A 20,453-nucleotide genomic window follows, 5' to 3' on the forward strand; every position below is an offset into this window, starting at 1 on the left:
TAACGATGGTTCTTTGGTGTGTGATGTAACGTACACCTGCAGACTGTGAAACCTGAAAGTCAGTCTCTGTTTTTATGAGAGTGTAATGTTGGAGCGGAGCTGAGAACCCAACAAGTTTCTCTCAGGAGCTTTGGCGTTAGATACCAGGAAACACCGGCATTTGGAGAAGCTAATAAATACAATCTGTCACTGCGGGTTAAAATACATAACACAAAAACTTGGAATTTTTCCTATGATTTACAGTTAATGAAGATATATTTATGACACTTTTGTTTGTTTTTTTAACCCTAAACACACCTTTCTGTTGACATGTAAATATGACTCATTTCTTCTAGAGCTGAGATCCCTTTAAGAAGTTTTCCAGTGGGATTTGTTTTTCTTACCTACATTCATAGCAGCACCTTTTGATTTTGATTGTCTAAATAAATCTGACTGGATTTGTCGTGAATGTTTGTTACTTAAAGCCGTGGCGTGAGAATATTTGCTTGTGACCATGCTGTAAACTTAGATTGTTTCCTTTGTAACAATCTATTTAACCCTCAGGCTGTGAAACACTCACCCCACCAACACATTTAATATAAAATGACTGAGGTCAAAATGTTAACTTCTCAGAGCATTACTTATGTAATTCATCTCATCAGGGAAGTTGCACTTTATTTCCCTGTTGTGGAAAAATAAAAGATACTTTTATTTACTGGAAATATGAGCTGAGTGGTATGATAAAAAATACTTTGCTTTGACGATTTATGATTTTCGTCACTTGTTTTCTGACTACATGAACTTCAGACAAAAAATAGTCCATCTTTACTAAAACTGTGTGCCATATTCAACTGGAAAAACACATTCACAGTTAATATATGACAAGAAGCAAGCTGGTTGAAGTTTTGAGCCAGATAGGTGTACAGATTAGTAATCTTGATATCGCAACTTAGGTATTTTTTTCAATTTTCAGAACAAGAAACATCAGTTAATTGAATCGGTCTGATGTATTGCACAAACCTAATGCAAATTTTCAAATTTTATCCTAAGTACAATTAAAATTGGTGCTGAAACACTTGTTTACTATCGCTTGGTTGCTGTATCATTTAGTTTTCATTTATTTCACGTAAACCTTACTTACCAACTAACTTGCTTACTTAATATATAATTCTGAGTCCAATATAAAATAATCGACAGTTGCTGAACCCAACACTTTTTAATTTTATGGTTACACATGCTTTTTCAAGTTCCCTCTATGTAATAGCTATGTAATAACTGCTTGGTGGACATGCTATTTTCATTTTTTATTATGTGATGTGTTTTTTTTTTAACCAGAGTTTGTGCAATGGTCTCCTACGGAAGAGCAATCATCAACAGGGCATGTTCACAACGTGCAGTCTTGGAAACGGACCAAAAATGCTACTTTTGTTAAGATTAAATCTGAATATAAATAATAATCATGTGTATTTCTTTCCTTGCAGGATGAGGAGAACGGTAATGGAAAAGGTAAGTGATCTCATCATTTTCCTCCACTTTCTCTTCTCATCAGGCAGCAAATTAAAACCAATCACAGTAAGATGATGTAATATGGGGACTCTGTATGTTCCCTCCTGTCACCTCTGCTCTGCAGCCTCTCTGCGCCCCCTACAGGACACTATGCAGCACTGCATGTAAACAAATCCTATCAGAGATTGAGTGGCTTAAGCCCTATTCAGACAGGACTTTTATAACCTGTGGACCTCTGGTGATTAGGAAATTAACTCTCTACGTCTGTGTTTCATGCAGCGCATTCCCACGGAATAAGCAAAGTCTGTTTTTTACTCAAATTTACTGACATTCCCTGGTTCTGGTGTCCAGAGCAAGTCCACTACTTACAGATAACTGCTGACAGACAGAAAAATGTTCCTTATTACAGCTGTCATGCTTCTTGACCATGCATGTTTTGAGAGGCTGCTCTTCTTAAAGATTTCAGTTTGCTCTTTCAGTGAACATCTGTGCTATATTATAACATTAGCCTCCTGGATTTTCATCAAAAACACCTTTAAAACTTTGATTTATCATCAATATTGCAGCTCCTGTCATTCTCAACCAGGAATCAGAATCAGATTTATTGTAAAAATAAATAAATACATACATAAATGCATACATAAAATCTTTATAGTTAAATATGTAAATATAAAAATCATCTATAATATGTATATACAAATATACACATTAGGCTCAATAAATGTGCAGAGGAAACAAAAAACATTGCATATCCCACCAAATTACCGAGATGTTGATTCACACAGGACTAATATTATCACTGGACCTCCGTGTTTTCTGAAATGGTTCAGTTAATTTGCTGTGGAATTTTTACTTAACAGATTGCAGACATGTCAGAGCATAGATGACCTCTGCAATTATTACAAATTACCACAGGATTCACGGGTAACACTAGCGCTGTACAAATAGGATTTAGGCACTTAAGTACAGTAGTAGAGAATAAGCTATACATTTTATAAATTTCCCAGCCCTTATATATAGAGTACATAATAGCAAAATTGTTTATAAAATCATAATTAATTATCATACATATAAATTAGCTTTTGTTTTGACTTTTCACATTATTAAAATTGCTGAGCTTTAATTCATCACAGCTCTTTGCATGCTTTTCTTCATTCAGGGTACCAGAAAGGTCGACTGGAACCGATGGACACCATATTTGTCAAGAATGTGAGAGAGAAGGGTCCGGCCCACCAGGCAGGCTTGTGCACAGGTAAATGGGGGACATATGGTCCCGCAGCATTAACATCCTGCTTTGCATTGGAAATCTGTTGGGGAAACAGGGGTCATGTGATGCTGCAGGCAACACCGCATGCACACTGACACGAACACTGCAGCAGGGGAGGCGAACAATGAATTAAAGCCAAATTCCTCTGTCATTAACACTAACATGCATTATGTAAAGAAGTCATCCTCCACTCACTTGAGAGGAATTTGTTTATCAACGTCTGCACTGATGTTGTAACACAGATACCAGAATGGCAACTCTGCACCCAAATGTACAGCACAGCAGCCTTAAGCTCCAAAACAAACCAACCCAGAGTCCCATGGATGGTTAAACACAAAGTGTCACATCCAGACACTCACATGTCAACAAGAACATATGCAAAAATACACACACTCTGGTCGCTTTGCATGTTTTTCAGTCAGCATGGATACACACCTACAACAAACCGCATTAAAAATATGACCAATTTCTACTCTATGACCATTTGTTATTACATTTTCAATAAAGTAATGGTTCCTTTTCATCACAGTCATTAAAAGATTCAATTTGGAATCGGCTTAGGTGTTTTGTACGCCACACCTTCGCTCACGCACATGCCTAGTGCGAATTGTTTTGCCTCTATGTTCCTGGATTCATTGAAATTAGACACACCTTGTTTGTCGTGACATAAATATAAAGCCCATTATGAAGACTGATGGTGAGAATAAAAATCGTGCAAAGATTTTCCCACCAAGACTTCTGTTCCTCTTCACTTCTAAACACAAGGAAGTATGCTTGTATGTTATTTGAAAGGTCATAATTTGTAGAAAATGCTGCACACAGAATGATAAAAATGTGCTGTGTTTACAGGAGATCGGCTGGTGAAGGTGAACGGGGAGAGTATTTTAGGAAAGACGTACTCACAGGTGATCGCCCTCATTCAGAACAGGTAAGACCTCCTGTCTATCAGCGCTTTGTATCTTCACTGTGTTGATTTATTGATCTACTATATGTTTGCTTTTTCTTTACGTGCTTACCTTAGAGCTGACATGCACCTTTTAACTAGTATTAGTTTTCTCTCCTTTAAGAAAAGAGTAGCCTGAAGGTTTCTACCCCACACAATCACATGACATCTGAACACAAGAAGGGCCGAACTATGTCTGATGACTGTTCAAAGTCAATGTTGACGCCCGTTTAGGAACTCTGTTTAGATGTAAATATTTTTGTCAGACTCTTAAATCACCTAGTAGTTATAATTAAGGATGTGCCGATTGTGACATTTAGGCTGATACCGATACTGACATTTTAATGGTGATGTTGAAATGAAACAACATGTAAACATCAGCCACTGCCATCGATGGATGTCAACTTATTAGCTGATGCACAGCCTCTATGTTGGCTAATTTGCAGTTTTAATCATGTTATCATATAAATGTACTCCTTTGCTGACCCTAAAATCAGAGGTCAGTGGTCAGAGCTGCAAAATCCGGCAGTACACATTTCAAAATTTGCGTATTTAATTTTATTTTAACCCTGAAATATCTAAACAGCCACTAGAAATTAAAATTATCTACAGATCTAAAATGTTGTATAACTTTCGAGCAACTAATCCTAGCAATACATTAAAATTAAAATATTTAAGGTAAAATGCAGTTTCTCAGCTTTTCATCTGGGTGTTCAGAGACTCCATAGTGAAAGTGGAAACACCATCATCTTTTGCAATATTGATTCGCCAATAAAACCCATGTAGTCAGACATAGATGCTTGTTTTTACATTCAGTCAATGGTGTATTTTGTTGAAAACATCATTCTTGCTTCAGTTCAGTCTGTTGTGATTAAACTTTGAATTTTCTTTGAAGATTTATGAACATCTATGGTCAGTGAAATAAAGGAAAATAGTTGCTTTTTGCTGAGAAATACAAAGGATTATAGAAGTTGCCACAAAAATAGTTCTACCTCTTTAAGGGTTTAGCACTTGATCAGGATGTTTTATTGTAGCCATATTACCTCATTGTGAAATTAAGTGTTTTTCTTATCTGCCTTTTTATTTACTTCTTGCAGTGAGAGTGTGTTGGAGCTCTCCATTATGCCCAAAGATGAAGACGTGCTCCAGTTGGTAAGTGCTTAATTCTCTTGCAGTTGTTTGTGTGCCTTTTATTTCATAGTGGGCAGTGGAGAAGAGAAGTCAAAGGTCACCAACTGCAGAAGCTGAACCATGGATGTCTCAGTTCATAGTTGGGGAGCAAGACTTTTCAGATACCTCACTGTGGTTTTTTTTTTTTTTTTACAAAATTTACCTAGAGCTTTGTTTGAAAAGTTCACTGTGCAGCTGCATTTTGGTTACATCATGAGATTAAGTTGGCGGCATATTGTGGAGGTCACATGACTGTTTTCTGAATCTAATAGGCTTTCTGTAGTAAACAAACATACAGGCCAAGGTTTGTTGGTTAAGAGTTATGCCTTAAAGCTGATAGACAGTTATTAGGGCTTTAATGGTTTTTAGAGGTAGAATAGAAACAGAAACAGAATTTGACTTGTTTTTGTATTTTACATTTGAGTGTCCATCAATACATGCTTCAGTCTTTGCAAGAAAAAGGCACATTTTATGATAATTCAGTTCATTTTCTTTAATGCATTGATAGTCATAAACAAAATGTCAGTAACTATTTCAGTACTGTGAACAGTATATACAGTAGTATATACCCTGCAGTGCTTGTTTGCAGAGTCCACTCAGGATTCACCACCGTCATTGTCAAAGAATGTCAAGATTTCTTCAGAGTGACTCACAGGCTCTCTGCTCTGTCTTTAAATTACAAAACACATTCATTAAAAGCCACTGGTGTCTCGATTGTTGAAGGTTCCCCTTTAAAAAGCAGGTCCCTTACACACCCAGTGCACTGTACAACACATTTTTGACGCTCCACAGGTTGCTCCATGCACGCTCACATGATGAGACATGCATCATCCTCACCCCTCCCATTAACCCAGAGCAACATGTCAACACACAAAACCAGATCACTGCATTTTTTGACGCTTCTCCCACATGACAAACTAAACAAGCTCAAAAACTGGGTTCTCCATTCAACTACAGTATACCGTGTCTTAACACTGTAAACCCGTTCGTCTGTCTGTCCACTCCCCCCTTCGCTCCGATGCCTGTATCTGCTGCATTCCTAGCATGACATCAGCAGTGCTGCGCCTCCTTCCACACTCCCACAGGGTGGAGTAAGGCAGAGAATCAGAGGGAGGAGAGAGGGAGTTTGGAAGGATCAGAGAGAGGAGAAAACAAGAGGATCAACAGATAGACAAGTCCCGGAAAAAGCAGTTGAAAAAGGGATATATCTGGAAGAAGAGGCGGTAAAATCAGAAGAATCAGCAGCAGTGTCGGTGAGGTGAAGTCTGTCTGGTTCCATGCTTGTCCTCCTCAGTGTCCGTCTATTTGACAGACAGTCTGAGGAAGTGTTGTTCTGGAAGTTTTTATTTTGCTTTCCAGCTTTCTGTCTGATTCATTGGGCTTGTAGAGTGGCAAAGCAGTTGTTTTGAAGTGTTTCTGGCCTTGCTTTTGTTGTCAAGTTGATTTAAAGTTGTCAGTGACACTAGGGCTAATTGATTAAAGGATCAATTAATTATTAGAGGCTTGTTGTTGTTAAAAGTGTGTACATACAGTGCAGTGTATCCTGTCATGTGTGGATGTAACATGAGTGTGGATGTCTGCCTCTGCTGTGCAATGCTGTGGCTTTTGCTGAAGGCAGTTCGTGCAGTTTTCTCGCTAGCATGTGTTTGTTCTGAGAGCTGAGGCCCTGGGGACAAACTGTGGCACAGGGGTTGAGCTGAGAGACAGCTTCACTTAAAGGCTGGTTGTGTTTTGAACAGATATATTGTGTTGTCACATACAGTGGAGTCAAGGTTATGGTTTGTGTTGCTGTCAGATCTGTTTACATTGAGGGTTCGTTTTGATTTAGTCTGGGTGAAAACAAACAAAGATCAGCTTAATCTAAGATGAGGTCAAAACACAGTTCAGCAAAATTAGATTTAAATGAGTAAGTCCATCCATTTTCCGGCACTTATGTTTGTATTTCCAGAAGTAAAATTAAGTGTATCTGTATTTAATAAATCCAAGTTTATTGTTGTGAATCAGTAGAGAGGTGCTGTTATTCAATAGAGTGTGGCTGTTTAGTCCAAATAGGTCCCATTCATTCTCTGGAAACATCTAGTGGCATATAATCTCAGGGCCACTAAGAGTTTGAGTATTATTTGATGTTACAGCTGCATGTCTTACACTGGCATTTGTGACAGTTGGTCCACTTCTGTTCAGTTCCAGAAAAAGTTTCTTGTTGAACTGATGTCCTTAAATACAACAACATCAATCACTAAATGATTTTCAAGGAATTTGCTGTTTTGCTAAATCAACCTCAGCCATGTTAAACGTTAAAGCTCCTCAAGTTTAAGTTTATGTGTTGGGAAGTTTTGAATCTGTTTTTTGGAGGAAAAACTCTAAAAACTGTTTTTGTTTTTTTTTTAAGCAGTGAGTTTGATACAGCAGGATTTGAAAATAAATCAAGATTTAATTAGGTTTATAAAGGAAAAATTGTTGTTACAAATCAGTCGTAACCCCTTACTACCTAAATTTATTTACAGTTATAGAAAAAAAAAATTGTGTTGCTACTGGGATAGAGATCCTCAATTAAGTGATTTGATTTCATTTGAATTGCAAATTAGTGACATTAGGCATGATTGTCATAATAGTAATTAAACAAATTTTTCAATCTCAGGTATGTCGATTATTTTATTGGTTTTGCTATTAATCATTTTGTCCAATCAGCAATCCAAACAACACAAAAATGATCCAAAAATCAGTAGAATGTCATGAAATTAATTACACCATTGCAGAAACATGGTGTTGAAATTAATCCATGCATGGCAGGGATTATAGATAATCAGGTAACATACATTCACAAAGAGTACTGAATAGCAGCTTATTACAAAAACAGGGGAATATTGAGGCAAATTCGTGACAATAGTATACACAGGGTTAAAGTTTAATCTGCATCCACACTCACCTTTTCTTCAGTCTTCATTCCTGTCATGTACGCTTTCTCCTCTCACATGCTCTTCTTCTTCTCTCAGGCTTATTCCCAGGATGCCTACCTGACAGGCAACGAACCCTACTCAGGGGGAGCAGAGAACCTCCCACCACCCCCACCCATCTGTTACCAACGCACCAAAACCCAGCCCTCAGCCGGGGCCCCGTCGTCTGCCTCCATGGGCCAGAACCAGCTGGATAACTGGAGTCGCTGGCCCGGTTCCTCCAGCCCATCTTCACCCCTGGACAACCGCTCTGCTGTGGGCAGCCCCGCCAGCTGGCAGGAGGGGCGGCCGGGAGAACCAGGAGGAGTGGGTCACAGCAGCCCGGCCCACCGCACAGAGGAGATCCAGTACGGTATGACTAGTCAGCAGCCTCAGGGTCAGACCAGGGGCCGCTCCTACTCGTCTTCGTCCTCATCAGGAGGCCCGTTGTCGAGTCCGCTCCAAGTCCACTACCCCAACCACCACGCTGCCGGCTCATCCCAGGCTCAGCCACGGAAGTCCAGCTCAGCATGGACCAGCCCGCCCCTGCCCCAGCTCAGCCATGCTCGCCCTGAGCGTTGCCAGCAGGCCCTGTCAGACTGGTACTACAGCCAGCTGCCTGACCGCTCGGGACGCAGTATGCAGACCCGCCACCGCAGCTACTCTCAGGACCGTCTCAGCGACATGAGGAGGCAGCAGCAGCGGTCCGGCGGATGGCCACACAGCGCCTCCCAGGACACTCTGCTCTTACTGCAACAGTCAGGACCGGGGCCTCAAGGAGATCCCTACTGGTCCTACGAGTACGAGGGGGATCCAGGTAGGGGCCACCCTGCATCCAACTACACCCGAACACGCTCCGAAAACCTACTAGCCCAGTATGATCGCCATGGCCGCTCTTTAGAGATGTTGGACCGAGAAGCAGCTGGACTGGTCTCGCCCCGGTTTGAGAGACCGTCATGGCATCAGCCTCCCCAACCACCCCCCAGACCCGACGCCTACCCACGACCAGCACCGGGGAGCCACTTCGGTGCAACACAGGCTCCACCAGTATCTCGACACTCACAGTCTCACTCAAAACACCACACACCGACCCAGACCCACTCGCAGCCCCAGTCCCAGTCCCAGCCCCAGCAGGCGGCCCCCCAGAGCAGGCGGCTCCCTCCTGGGCAGAGCATGGACGACCAGCCTGTCGGCTACCGCAGCTACAGCCCCTCATTTTACCGTAAGACGGGTCGCATCATGCAGCAGGCCCACTCTTTCAGGGACCCCTCATACACTGGCCCCCATTTGAACTGGAACCTAACACCTAAAACGAGTCCCCCAGAGGCCATCTCTGCATCCATTAATGCTTCGTCGGCATCCCCGCTTACATCGACCACACCGGAATCCCAGGACAGAGCATACAGGCCGACAAACCACGAGAGAGAACGGGGATCGACGGAGGCACAGACGGAAGTGGCGGCACAGACGCAGGAAGTCGTGCTAAGGCAGAAACCTCCCACAGGGCGGAGGAACGCCCACGGTATGCGACATCCCCACTACGCGCTGCCCATGGACGGGCTAGAACCCTCATTGTTTTCTCCAGAATCCCAGGACTTGGCTCCGGTACCTTCTGCAGGAGATGGAGCCCCACGCAAACCCAACGGCAGCCTTGCCCCCCTCCCGTTAGAGGACGACTCTCTGGCCTCCATCCCCTTCATAGGTGAGCATCGACACTTTTAGATTTCATCCTAACACAGAATTCATATTGTGTATTAAATGTTAGTGAAAGCTTAAGTGAGAGGAAACACAGAGCTATAATTGAGACAAAATTATGAGTTTGGGGTTTGTGTGTTTGTTTCCTTAATTTCCTTTCTGTCTGTCTATTCAGGCTTCGGGCTCGTCTCAGATTCAGTTTCCACTCTCTCATTTAAATTCTATTGATGCGTGTTTGTCTGTGTATGTTTGTGTTGTGTAACACTGGAACCTCCCATCGTCTCACAGACAGCATTACCAGTGTGATTGAATCATATCTGATCTGACTTCACTAATCCCACTACCTGGCCTCGGTGCCTAAGGTCACCTCCTCATAGAGGAGGAAATGAGGTGGAGTCTGACTTCCTGACTCTGTGTTTGGGTGTTTTGGAGACTATAGTGTGTCATATTTATGTGTTATTTTTCTTTGAAATTCCATATCAAATCAGAAAAGCTGAATGGAAACAAAGACTTGCCAAAACGGGTCTTGTTAACTAACTAAAAAGTGAGTTTCGACATTCTGTCTTTTTTATTTCATTTTACCATGGAATATATATATCTACAGACAGAAGACTTGCACACTTATTCAAATACATTTTTTGTAGCCTAAACATTTAAACATATACATCTTTAGAAAAACTGAAGACACAACTCCGAAACCCATTCAAAGACTCTGGAATGCGATTAGTTTTATGTTGTTAAAAAATGAATATGAGGTTAAACTAGATGTAATTTTTCTGCAAAAATATCCTGAATGACACTGTTTTTATTTGGAATTTGGGATTAGTAACATGTACATCAAAAATGCAAAAAATGCACTAAATTTGACTGCAGTAATTCAAGATTTGCTGAAAATTAAAGGGATCATTGAATTGTCTATTATTTAAAGTTTATTTAAAGTCAAAGCCTGTCAGAAAAACTGCACCATTTACACATTACACTTAAAGTTATCTGTCATAACTTCTGTACATGCAGGTCTTCTGTTTCCATATGAATACATATAGTTATGGCCTTTGTGCTGGTGATCATGTCGTGGCTTGTTCAAGACTCTGAAAAGAGTCAAAGAGAAAAGGGGCTCCTCCGGCTGCAGATCAGTCTGTATCAGGACATTGACAGCAGCCATTAAGTCAAACTGTACGCAAATAAAGTCAGTCAGTCAGACGAGCTGCGCCTCCATTACTACACCACAGCCTAAGGAGGGAAAAGAAAAAAAAAAAGAAGAGCTAATGCCGAATAGATTCAAATCAGCTGACTCTAAGGCTTTGACCTGATTGGAATGACCACCGACATTTGAGCCAAGCCATGAAAGTCATTTAAAGAGAGAAAATCCAGCGTATCAGGCATCTCTCTGCTTCTCTGCCTTTCTGTCAGTGCACATTCTTGCCTCGTACCTTCACCTGAATTAAACGAAACCAGGCAGTCAGAGCTGCAGGCCGGGACACGCTTAAGTGCTATAAACTGAAACTAGGCTAGTTTCTCCCCATAGACAAGAACTAGCTTTTCTTTTCTCTATCTTTCTCCATCATTTTATCTCTCCGATGTGATCTGGGCTTGTTTCAGAACATGTGATTTAATGGGCTGTTGTGCTTATGTCTGCAAATTGAGGATGCCTATGAGTTAGCAAGCACAAAGACAGACTGTGCCAGACTGCAAACATGTTTCCATGTTGCCTTTTAGGGAGATACGACATGAAAATATTCAGGTCTTTTTCACTAGTTTAACCGATAAAGTATTTTTCTTACTTAGTAAGCTATACAAAGTGGATAAAACAGGAAAAGGCTCGTCAGCAGATCCAGTATTTCACTCCGTGCCGACTCTCTGAGTCTTTCAACATGAATGTAAGCTGTAAATTACCAGGAGGTTTTTGTGGCGCTTCTTGTGGGGAACAGTAGGGGCCCATACACTCAGCTCCCGCCCTCAATGCTGCTATTGTGCTTCTCTGGAAGATGAAGGGGTTTGTGTGTCTGTGTGGGTATGTGGGGGCTCAGTCTATTACTGTCTTTACTCGCCGGATCCTGGACACAACAGACCAGGACCACGACCTTCTGTTCTAGCCTCTGTTCTGGCCTCTGTCCTGCTTCGTGTGCCCTCCGTCTTGTCTTGCAGGCAACAGCTCCGTTTTTTTTCTTTTTTTCAAATCCTTTTTTTTTTTTTCAGTTTTCTGAGGGTTTATTTGTCTCAGATTAACAAGAAATCACATTACTGCCATGGACCAAAAGTTGGTTTTGAACACCTATTCATATGATTCTATATCCGATAGATTTTTGTGATTCTTACTGATTCAGATTATAATTTCATCATTTCCAATATGATGTTACCACACTGATTTAGTGTAAGTTTAGGTCATGAACTCAGGACAAACCCCTTCAATTTTGCAGATCCGAAAGAAACCTTTTTCTATGATACAATTGAAACTGGACATGTGGGCATCCCTTCAAACATCCCATTTAGTTAGGATATTTTATTTTGAGTTCTTACACATTTTTGAAACAGTTTTGAAACTTCCATGCAATTCACATATTGTTTCAGGACTATTATAGGAAAATGTCAAACAATACTCAGCTTAATGCTTAACCCTTAAAGACCTACAATTATTTTTTTTTAACAGCTTCCAACTTAACGTTTAGCCTCTCCTATTATCCTATTATTATTATTACTATTCTTGGGATTTTGCATTGTTAGCGAAAATCTGGTATTTTCCTATATTTAATTTACTGATGATGTAGATGTTTATAAAAGTTCAGAGTAAATTCAAAGGTTATTAGATCAAAACAGAGAAAATTTAAGAAAAAATGACTTTTTCAGCCAAATATATCATTAAATGAACATAAAAACTAATGCATACAACCACTGTCATTTGTCAAACTATATGGATTTTATTGGTGAATCAATGCTGCAGAAGATGACAGTGTTTGCACATTCATTACACAGCTTCTGATGCCACTGAAAAGCTGAAAAACTGCATTTTGCCTGAAGTATTTAAATGCGCTGATAGAATTAGTAGTCCTAAAGTTATTAAACGTTTTAGATTATTAGGCTGTTTAGGTCTTTGAAGGTTAGTGCTCCCTTCCATCATGACATTTTCCTTCCATTTAATCATTTAAGTAAGATTTTTTTCTTGTAAAGTAAAGATACTCCTCTATCAGGGAAAAAAAAATGTCTACATTTGGTGATGAAGTGCAGTTTTATGTCTTTCCCTTTCTAGGTTCTCATTATGTCTAAGTGCTGATCTCCATATGTTGTCATAGATACTGGACACAGTGGCTGTAGCGGTAGTTGGAGCTGTATGCTGCTCCCCTCTGCTGGTCCATCTCTGTCTGAGCTCGCTCTCCGGCTGCCCGTTAATGACGGCCTTTGTTAAACCCACAGCCCGGCTATTTCTGGGCTGCACTGTAAACAGGCAGATTCCTCATCTGAGATTGGGAATGTTTTCCGCCTTACGTTGGGCTTTCGTATGTACCAGAGCGAAGAATAGGACGACAGAACTGGTGGGAGGTGGAGAAGAGCCAGAGGGCAAGAAAGGGAAGCAAGATGAGGAGCGATCACGAAAAGATGAGGGAAATTAAATGAAAAACCATGACATGAAATGCAAAATTATAAGAAGCCTTTTTTAAATGTTCCCAGAAGGCTGCGTGGTGGTCTGTGGGGGTGGATTTCTTCCAGAGTCTTTCCATTCTGAAGCTGTACTGCCCTCTGTTGACTCCACAGAAAACCTCCCAACACTTCACTCCTGACACTTTAAAATGTCACCAGCAAATCCAGCCTCTCCTCACTTTATGCAAATACATCAGGCCGTGTCTAATCCTCTCTGACAGTCAGGAAGTGTGAGTCTGTGTGCATATTCATATGTGTGTGTGTTGCAGTTTCATATCCCTTTGCCATAGCTCACAGTGTTAAAGACTTTAGCCTGTGGGACCTTTTTAAACTACTTTATTTCTTCATTGTTTGCAACACCAAGGCTCCATTCATGACACAAAAGCTCCCATCAGCCCTTACATCCAATTATTAACCTCTGTTCTATTATACGGTTGCATGACTGTCACTTTTTCTCATGCATGTACCATTTCACACACTACTGTACATTTCTGTAAAGAACTGAAACCTCAAGTCAGTTAATCTCTGTAACAAAACCAGCTCTGCTCTCAGTATCTGACATGTTCTCTCTATGGCAGCAGGAGATACAGGTACATTATTTATAAGTTATTGTATAGTTATATGTGTAAAACTAGTTGCATTTGTGCTCAGGTTGCATTTCTATGTTTACCTTCCCTGCAGAGTTTTCAAGGGTTCTTTGTTTCTAATTGAGTGTCTGGACTGTTTTTTGTGTTACTTCCATGCATTGTGTCGGTTTGGTTTCTGTAAGTGTTGATTTCTTAAGTTAAAAGAAGGAAATTTGAGGATACGTTGGGAGAGACTGACACTGTAAAATTGTTTTTGCTCAGTATCTTTATGGTAATCCTGCCATTCCTCGTCATTCCTCCTCCTTTAAAAAAAACCTTCTTCTCTGCCGCTCCCTCTTTTAATTTAACCTCCGCTATTTTCCTTTTTCCTCCTGACCTTTTTCTCTAACACCTAACCCTTCCCTTTTTTCCTCCCCTCTTCTTTTCTCACCTTTTCCCTCTCCTCCCGCCTTCCTTCCACCCACCAACAGATGAACCGACCAGCCCCGGTGCTGATTTGCGCGCCCGCCACGTGCCGGCGTCCTCCGTGGTGTCCAGCGGCATGAGTTCTGCGCCCCCCGTGGTCACCAGCCCTGCCTCCCCCACCTTCACCTTCCCCCTCACTAGGCTCTTCTCACAAGATTGCAGTGAGTTCCCCCCTCTGCGCCTTCCCTTCCTCCCCACTGCATGCAGCAGCCTCAGCTGAAAAATATCTGATCTGTTATGTTTACCTGTACGTAGACCCTTATCTTTACTTCAAACAGGGACTGATGAGGTGTGCATGACATCTCACAACCCTCTTAAGAGCCTTTCTGCTTTCCTCAATGCAAAAATATTCAACTTATTAAGTAATTTTTGCCAATTTAAACCTATTACAAATCAAGATGTTTGATGAAAGTCAATATTTTTATGATACTTATGCAAGTAAAGTAATTTTTTCCTTGACACAGCACTACAGTCCATACACATCTGTGAAAGTTAACCAGGTCATCATTCATTCACAGTAGTTTTCGGAGTTCAGCTGGACTGGTTTTGTTCTTGAAACTGTTTCATCTCTCATCCTAGACACTAGAACTGATGAGGTTAGAACTGATGAAGTTACAAATTCTGGAGTAAATTGCATGAAAGACGCAATGTTTTCAAGAACAAAACCAGTCCAGTTGAACTTAGAAAAAAACTAAGGACTACAATCTATAGCATTTCACAAAATAAACAGCATCATTTTAACAAACACCAGTCAAATATACAATGACTAGATTAGTTTAGATGTTGCTCTTTTTTAACATACTAACTTGAAATGACGTTATTGTACCAGTTTTCTTCTTTGACAAGAAGACTTTTCTGGTTGAATTGTAGATAAAATTACTTGATAAGATGAGGTTTTGGAAAGTGCTCTATATGTTTTGCATGCTGGATTTATAAATTGCGTGTTTTGCAGTAAGAATATAATAGGTTTTTAAGGTTTAACTTTGTCCTCGATCAAGTTACATTACTGTATATGTGTCTGTATCGGAGGTTATTTCAAACTCAAAATTGCATGATAATAATCTTGAAGGAAATGACCCAAATGCATGTCAGTATGGATGTTAAACCTGCATGTCAGTGGTGAGAAACAGAAAAGAGATAATCTTATATTAACCCACTGCTCCAGCCCATCTCCCCATCGTCACCACTCACTCGCCTCCCAAACCTGACATCCCCCTCCACCTCCACCTCCTGCCTCCCCCTTCACTGTCCCCATCTCCTAATCCAACACCGGCCATGGTGATTGGCATTACATCAACATTCTGTTTTCTCTCTGTCTCTTTCTCTTTGTTTTCTCTCTTCTCTCTTCCTGTCTCCATTCATTCATCTTCACCGAGCAGGCAGTATTAAATCCAGTCGCCGTTCCTCCTATCTTCTAGCCATCACCACAGAGCGCTCCAAGTCATGTGACGAAGGACTCAACACATTTCGAGAAGAGGGCCGAGTCTTCTCGTGAGTACTCGGACAAAAGACTGTGCAAATGAAACTTAATAAATGACACGTGCAGACAAAGATAACTATTAACCCTCTGATTTGTTGTTGTTTTGTCCACAGGAGGCTTCCAAAGAGAGTGAAAAGTTTCTTCACAGATGGAGTGAGTACATCTTTTTAGATTAACCTACAGGAAGCAAAAAGTGCAGTCAGCAGTAAATCTTGACAGTGTGTCTGCTCCCGTGAAATATTTTTGGGAGTACATCAAGTTATTCTGCCAGACTGACTCAGAGGATGATTGAGGAGATACAGAATCTCGATACTTTGCCTGTTGCCTTTGATTATTTCTGCATCATCTTATCAGTAAAAGTGCTGAATATTTTTCTGTATGTGCTTCAGTCTCTGGACAACCTTGGGACGGCAGAGGAGGTTCGATCGAAACGGCATTCCACCTCCGAGCTGGGAAACATCACCTACAGTGATGTACGGCGAGAAGGATGGCTGCACTTCAAACAAATCCTCACAGAGAAGGGAAAGGTGGGCACAGAGTCGCTCAGCCTTTATTTAACTTTTTGTAAGACCACAATGTGAAAATATTAAGACATCTGCCAGAAAACCTTACTTAAGTAAAAGTATGCATGTGTTATTATCAAAATGTGCTCATTATGTCACAAAAATGGTTCGTGTCAGTGCTTTACTCTAATATATATGATGTTTTTGATTAATTTTATTGCTATATGTGTTTAGGTTTTGGCTCATTTACCACATTATAAATTGTTGGTAATTTAATCTACATCAATGCATCATATTCTATAAAATCATCATATGTTTGCAGGTTTGTTGTCCTGTGAGAACCATTTATCTGTAAAAATCAACATTTCACAAGCTCAGCTTTGTGATGATGCATTCTGATGTGAATCCACAAGGGTTTTAAAGAGGTTTTTTAGCTTAAGGAAGAGGAAAGTTTCATACTAAATACTCAATGATCCTTCAGTTAATCACAAACATGCAAAATGAACACGTTTGGATTTACACCATATGAATAAAAACATTAGGACATGTTGAATTCAAGTGTTTCTTTGCTGGGAAATAAAGCAATAATGCAAAATGTCATACTATAGTTTAATATTGGGGCATAATTTTGCAATAAACATTTTTATCTCATCTTTAGAGTTAATTTTGTTCACGTTGACAAGAAAAATCCTCCTTTAAACTTAAATCATTTGCTTATTCTTTCCTTCATTAATTCCTTTTCCATTGCAATTTAGTTCCCTAGAGGGTCAAGAGGCCTTAAAATGTGAACTAAATACAGATTCATATTTATTATAGGTAATGGTTGAGGACAGCTGACATTTTTATCATGATAATATAGCAAATCAACAGGAATGTGAAATTCTAGCAGCTGTAGCAATATTTTTGTCCATATACAGTAATATATTTGGTTTTCATTGAGCAGGAAGGAGATGGAAAAACTAAATCTGAAAAGACAATAAAGCTGTCAGACAAATGTAAGGGAGTACAAAATTCAATATTTGGCTCTGAGATGTAACCGAATAAAAATATAATGTAGCATCAAATGGAAATGCACAAGTAAAATATCTTCTGTTTATATTTCAGTGCAGCATTTTATTGAAAAGCGTTAAATTAAACCAGGACTCACCTGTGTTCTTCATTGTCTTCCACAGAAGGTTGGCAGCGGTATGCGTCCCTGGAAGCGAGTTTTCTCCGTTCTTCGCTCCCACTCGTTGTTTCTCTACAAGGACAAGAGGGAGGCGGTGCTCCGCGGCGCGACCATCGGTGGCGGGGCAGAGGATGAGCAGCCAATCAGCATCCGGGGCTGCCTGGTGGACATAGCGTACAGCGAGACCAAACGTAAACATGCCCTGCGCCTGACCACCCAGGACTTCTGTGAATACCTGCTGCAGGCGGAGGACCGGGAGGACATGCTGGACTGGATTAAAGTTATCAGGGAGAACAGCAAGACAGACAACGAGGTCAGAGGACGCACCTTTACCTCAAGTTTTTGACGATGAATCTGAACTAATGGATTAATTAGAAAATAAAGCTGAATCATAATGGACATGTGTTTATCTGTTGCAGGAGTTTAGCTTCTCCAGACAGGCCCTTATCAACAAGAAACTGAATGATTACAGAAAACAGAGGTGAGAAAACCTACTTTTATTTATTCAGTTTTAAGTTTTCTTATAGAGTTAAATAATTGCAATAGTTTACACAGTCATCCTTTGTTAGTGATCCATCTTTTCGACTTTTTACAGTATTTACAGAACCCAAAAATAAAGTAAAATGAGATGCATATAAAGTATATACGCCGATAAAGTTTTTTCAGACACATTCCTCTTCTTATTCCTATCTATACACATCAGTAATTACCTTTGACCATATGTAATGATTACATACTGAGTCCTGGTTACACTTTATCTGTTAAGAATAAATCTCATTGTCACAACCATTTCATGAAAAAAGGTCAAAATATTTCATCCCAACTTTATGGGCGAAACAACAAAATCTAACACGTATAGATTATGTCAGGAACAAACAGAAAAGCAACATGTGTAATAAAATATAAATATATAAAATGAATGCATAAAAAACAGATTGAAAATAAATTAAATGAGATCATTGGAAGATAGACACATATCCAGAATAAGTTATTAATGAAGTAATGATTTTAATTTTATTAGACATTACAGAGTCACAAATATGATTCTGTATTATTCTTGAAACATGCTTTTTATTGTTTGTAAGAGCAAGAGAATTAAGCATCATTTAAATTCAACCAAAATAACAATTCATAAATTGTAATTGGAATTCTTCTACATGAGGCATCTGACTTAAACCATCTCTTAGTGACTGTCAATATTTTACTTTCATGTTAATAATTGTTCAATGTAAACGATGATGTTCTACTTCTGAATGTAAGTTTTGAGTTCATCACTGCCATATACAACAGCTTAACCTGTGTGTTTGTCTCCCCCTGCAGTCCAACAGGCAGCAAACCCGACTCATCTCCCAGAATGCCCCGCATGAAACCTCCCTTCCTACTCGCCAAAACGGAAAATGCAGCCGGGGCGCCACGTTCCCCGAAACCAGAGGGCAAAGGTTAGTCATCAAGGGAAGTTGGAACATTTCTGTACGTACGATAGTGTTATACATATTACTCATACCACAAAAGTACAACAAACAATATTATTATCTGTTGGTGAACTTTCATTTTGGAATAAAACTTGTTTATTATGAAAGTGAATTCCACATTCACTCACCATGAGGTGGAACTCCCCTAACGAAGTCATGAATAGAAACTGAAGCTGTTCCTTCCTGTTGTGACTCAGTAGTTTCACATGTATTATAGATTGTTGCTGATGTTTTTTTTAACTGTTTTGTTCAGGATTTTTCTATTTCATTGCAGGTTTTTTTCCCGCACTTATTATGGGGCCTTTTTAACATCTGCTCAGGGACAAAACATGAAAACTTACCTTGTTGGTTTAGGCTGACTATTGTCACTGATTTCATGATGTTTATATTCCATTTCACAAGGTTCCAGTTCAATTTCTGAATTAAATATTGATTAAATTATCCATGTTCAAACTATAATACAAAATCAGCTTTATTATAAAAAAAGATTTGCAGAGAACTAATGATAAAAAATACTAAACATCACTGAAAATATTAATGTTAACATGAAGAAATGACCCAGAAGCAATTACATTAATGTATTTTTCACTTTTTATAAGTGCTGTTACATGTGTTCTTTAGTTTAATTTATTTGCCCAAAATTAGAAAAACCATATATTAAAAAAAGTTCAGTTTAATGAGTCACTATCACATAATTCATATGAACATTTAATTGAATCAGATGATTGAATTTTGTTTAAAACCATTTCTATTTTTGGCTAAAATAAATGTTTAATTCACAGTTATTTCCTCAATATTTAAGAAACACAATATCAGATCATCACTTTGTCTTGTAAATTCTCTCATGACTTTTTCTTGAATTCCTGTTCCCCTAACCCTCTCAAACTAGCATTTATATCATTGTTTTGATGAAACATTAGAAATGAATGAATCTGATAAAGGATAGAGAACAATCTTTTGTCTTAAGTGTTCTGCTATGTTGCTCTTAATATCATGGCTTAGAAATAATATTGAGATCTGACGTTTTTGTGTATTTTCTCTACAGATGAGAGCAGTCCTCCTAAATCTCCATGGGGCATCAACATCATAAAGAAAACAAAGAAGGCTGGACCTAAAGCGTTTGGTGTAAGGTTGGAGGAGTGTCAACCAGGTGCTAATAACAAGGTAAGTCTCAGGATCCTTTACATCCACCTGGAAGCAGTAATACAGATTCAGCTCCGATTTTTGTGAGTGAATTGTCTTTGCGTCTTCCATTCCAGTTCATCCCCATGATCGTGGAGATCTGCTGTGGTCTGGTGGAGGAGATGGGTCTGGAGTACACGGGGATCTACAGGGTCCCAGGAAACAATGCCATGGTGTCGATGCTCCAGGACCAGCTCAACAAGGGTGTCGACATCAACCCTACGGAGGAGGTACAGCACACAAAATGAAAAATAACAGCCTGAGGGTTACTGTTCACACCTTTACTTATTCATTTCATTTAGTCTTCCAGTTTGGTTTTTCTTTCTAGTACACAAATAGTTTCAGTTTTACTTTAATTTTGCAGAACTGACGACTTTTATAGTCATTTACTTACGAGACACACCTTGATTTACAGAAACTGAAAAGTGGGTTTTTTATCAACAAAACTACCGACTGTTATCTCTATCTGA

The 20,453-nt window shown here is 39.7% G+C and overlaps 1 protein-coding gene across 5 annotated transcripts in view; it reads left to right on the forward strand.

Annotated features, from left to right (window-relative positions):
• arhgap23a (Rho GTPase activating protein 23a) overlaps window positions 1-20,453 on the forward strand; it is an 83,468-nt gene that overhangs the window by 44,173 nt on the left and 18,842 nt on the right. For 2 of the 5 annotated variants that reach the window (XM_030140518.1, XM_030140514.1), the window contains exons 3-16: window positions 1,461-1,490; window positions 2,644-2,737; window positions 3,602-3,680; window positions 4,793-4,847; window positions 7,859-9,500; window positions 14,184-14,339; window positions 15,558-15,669; window positions 15,772-15,811; window positions 16,048-16,185; window positions 17,334-17,642; window positions 17,749-17,810; window positions 18,650-18,768; window positions 19,847-19,965; window positions 20,061-20,213. In XM_030140518.1, coding sequence (XP_029996378.1) covers window positions 1,461-1,490; window positions 2,644-2,737; window positions 3,602-3,680; window positions 4,793-4,847; window positions 7,859-9,500; window positions 14,184-14,339; window positions 15,558-15,669; window positions 15,772-15,811; window positions 16,048-16,185; window positions 17,334-17,642; window positions 17,749-17,810; window positions 18,650-18,768; window positions 19,847-19,965; window positions 20,061-20,213 — 3,108 coding nt within the window. The remainder of the gene's footprint in view (window positions 1-1,460; window positions 1,491-2,643; window positions 2,738-3,601; window positions 3,681-4,792; window positions 4,848-7,858; window positions 9,501-14,183; window positions 14,340-15,557; window positions 15,670-15,771; window positions 15,812-16,047; window positions 16,186-17,333; window positions 17,643-17,748; window positions 17,811-18,649; window positions 18,769-19,846; window positions 19,966-20,060; window positions 20,214-20,453) is intronic. The other 3 variants (XM_030140516.1, XM_030140515.1, XM_030140517.1) reach the window with 3 other exon arrangements.

The sequence above is a fragment of the Sphaeramia orbicularis genome, chromosome 8, assembly GCF_902148855.1.
Source record: "Sphaeramia orbicularis chromosome 8, fSphaOr1.1, whole genome shotgun sequence".
In the NCBI taxonomy this organism is placed as follows: domain Eukaryota; kingdom Metazoa; phylum Chordata; class Actinopteri; order Kurtiformes; family Apogonidae; genus Sphaeramia; species Sphaeramia orbicularis.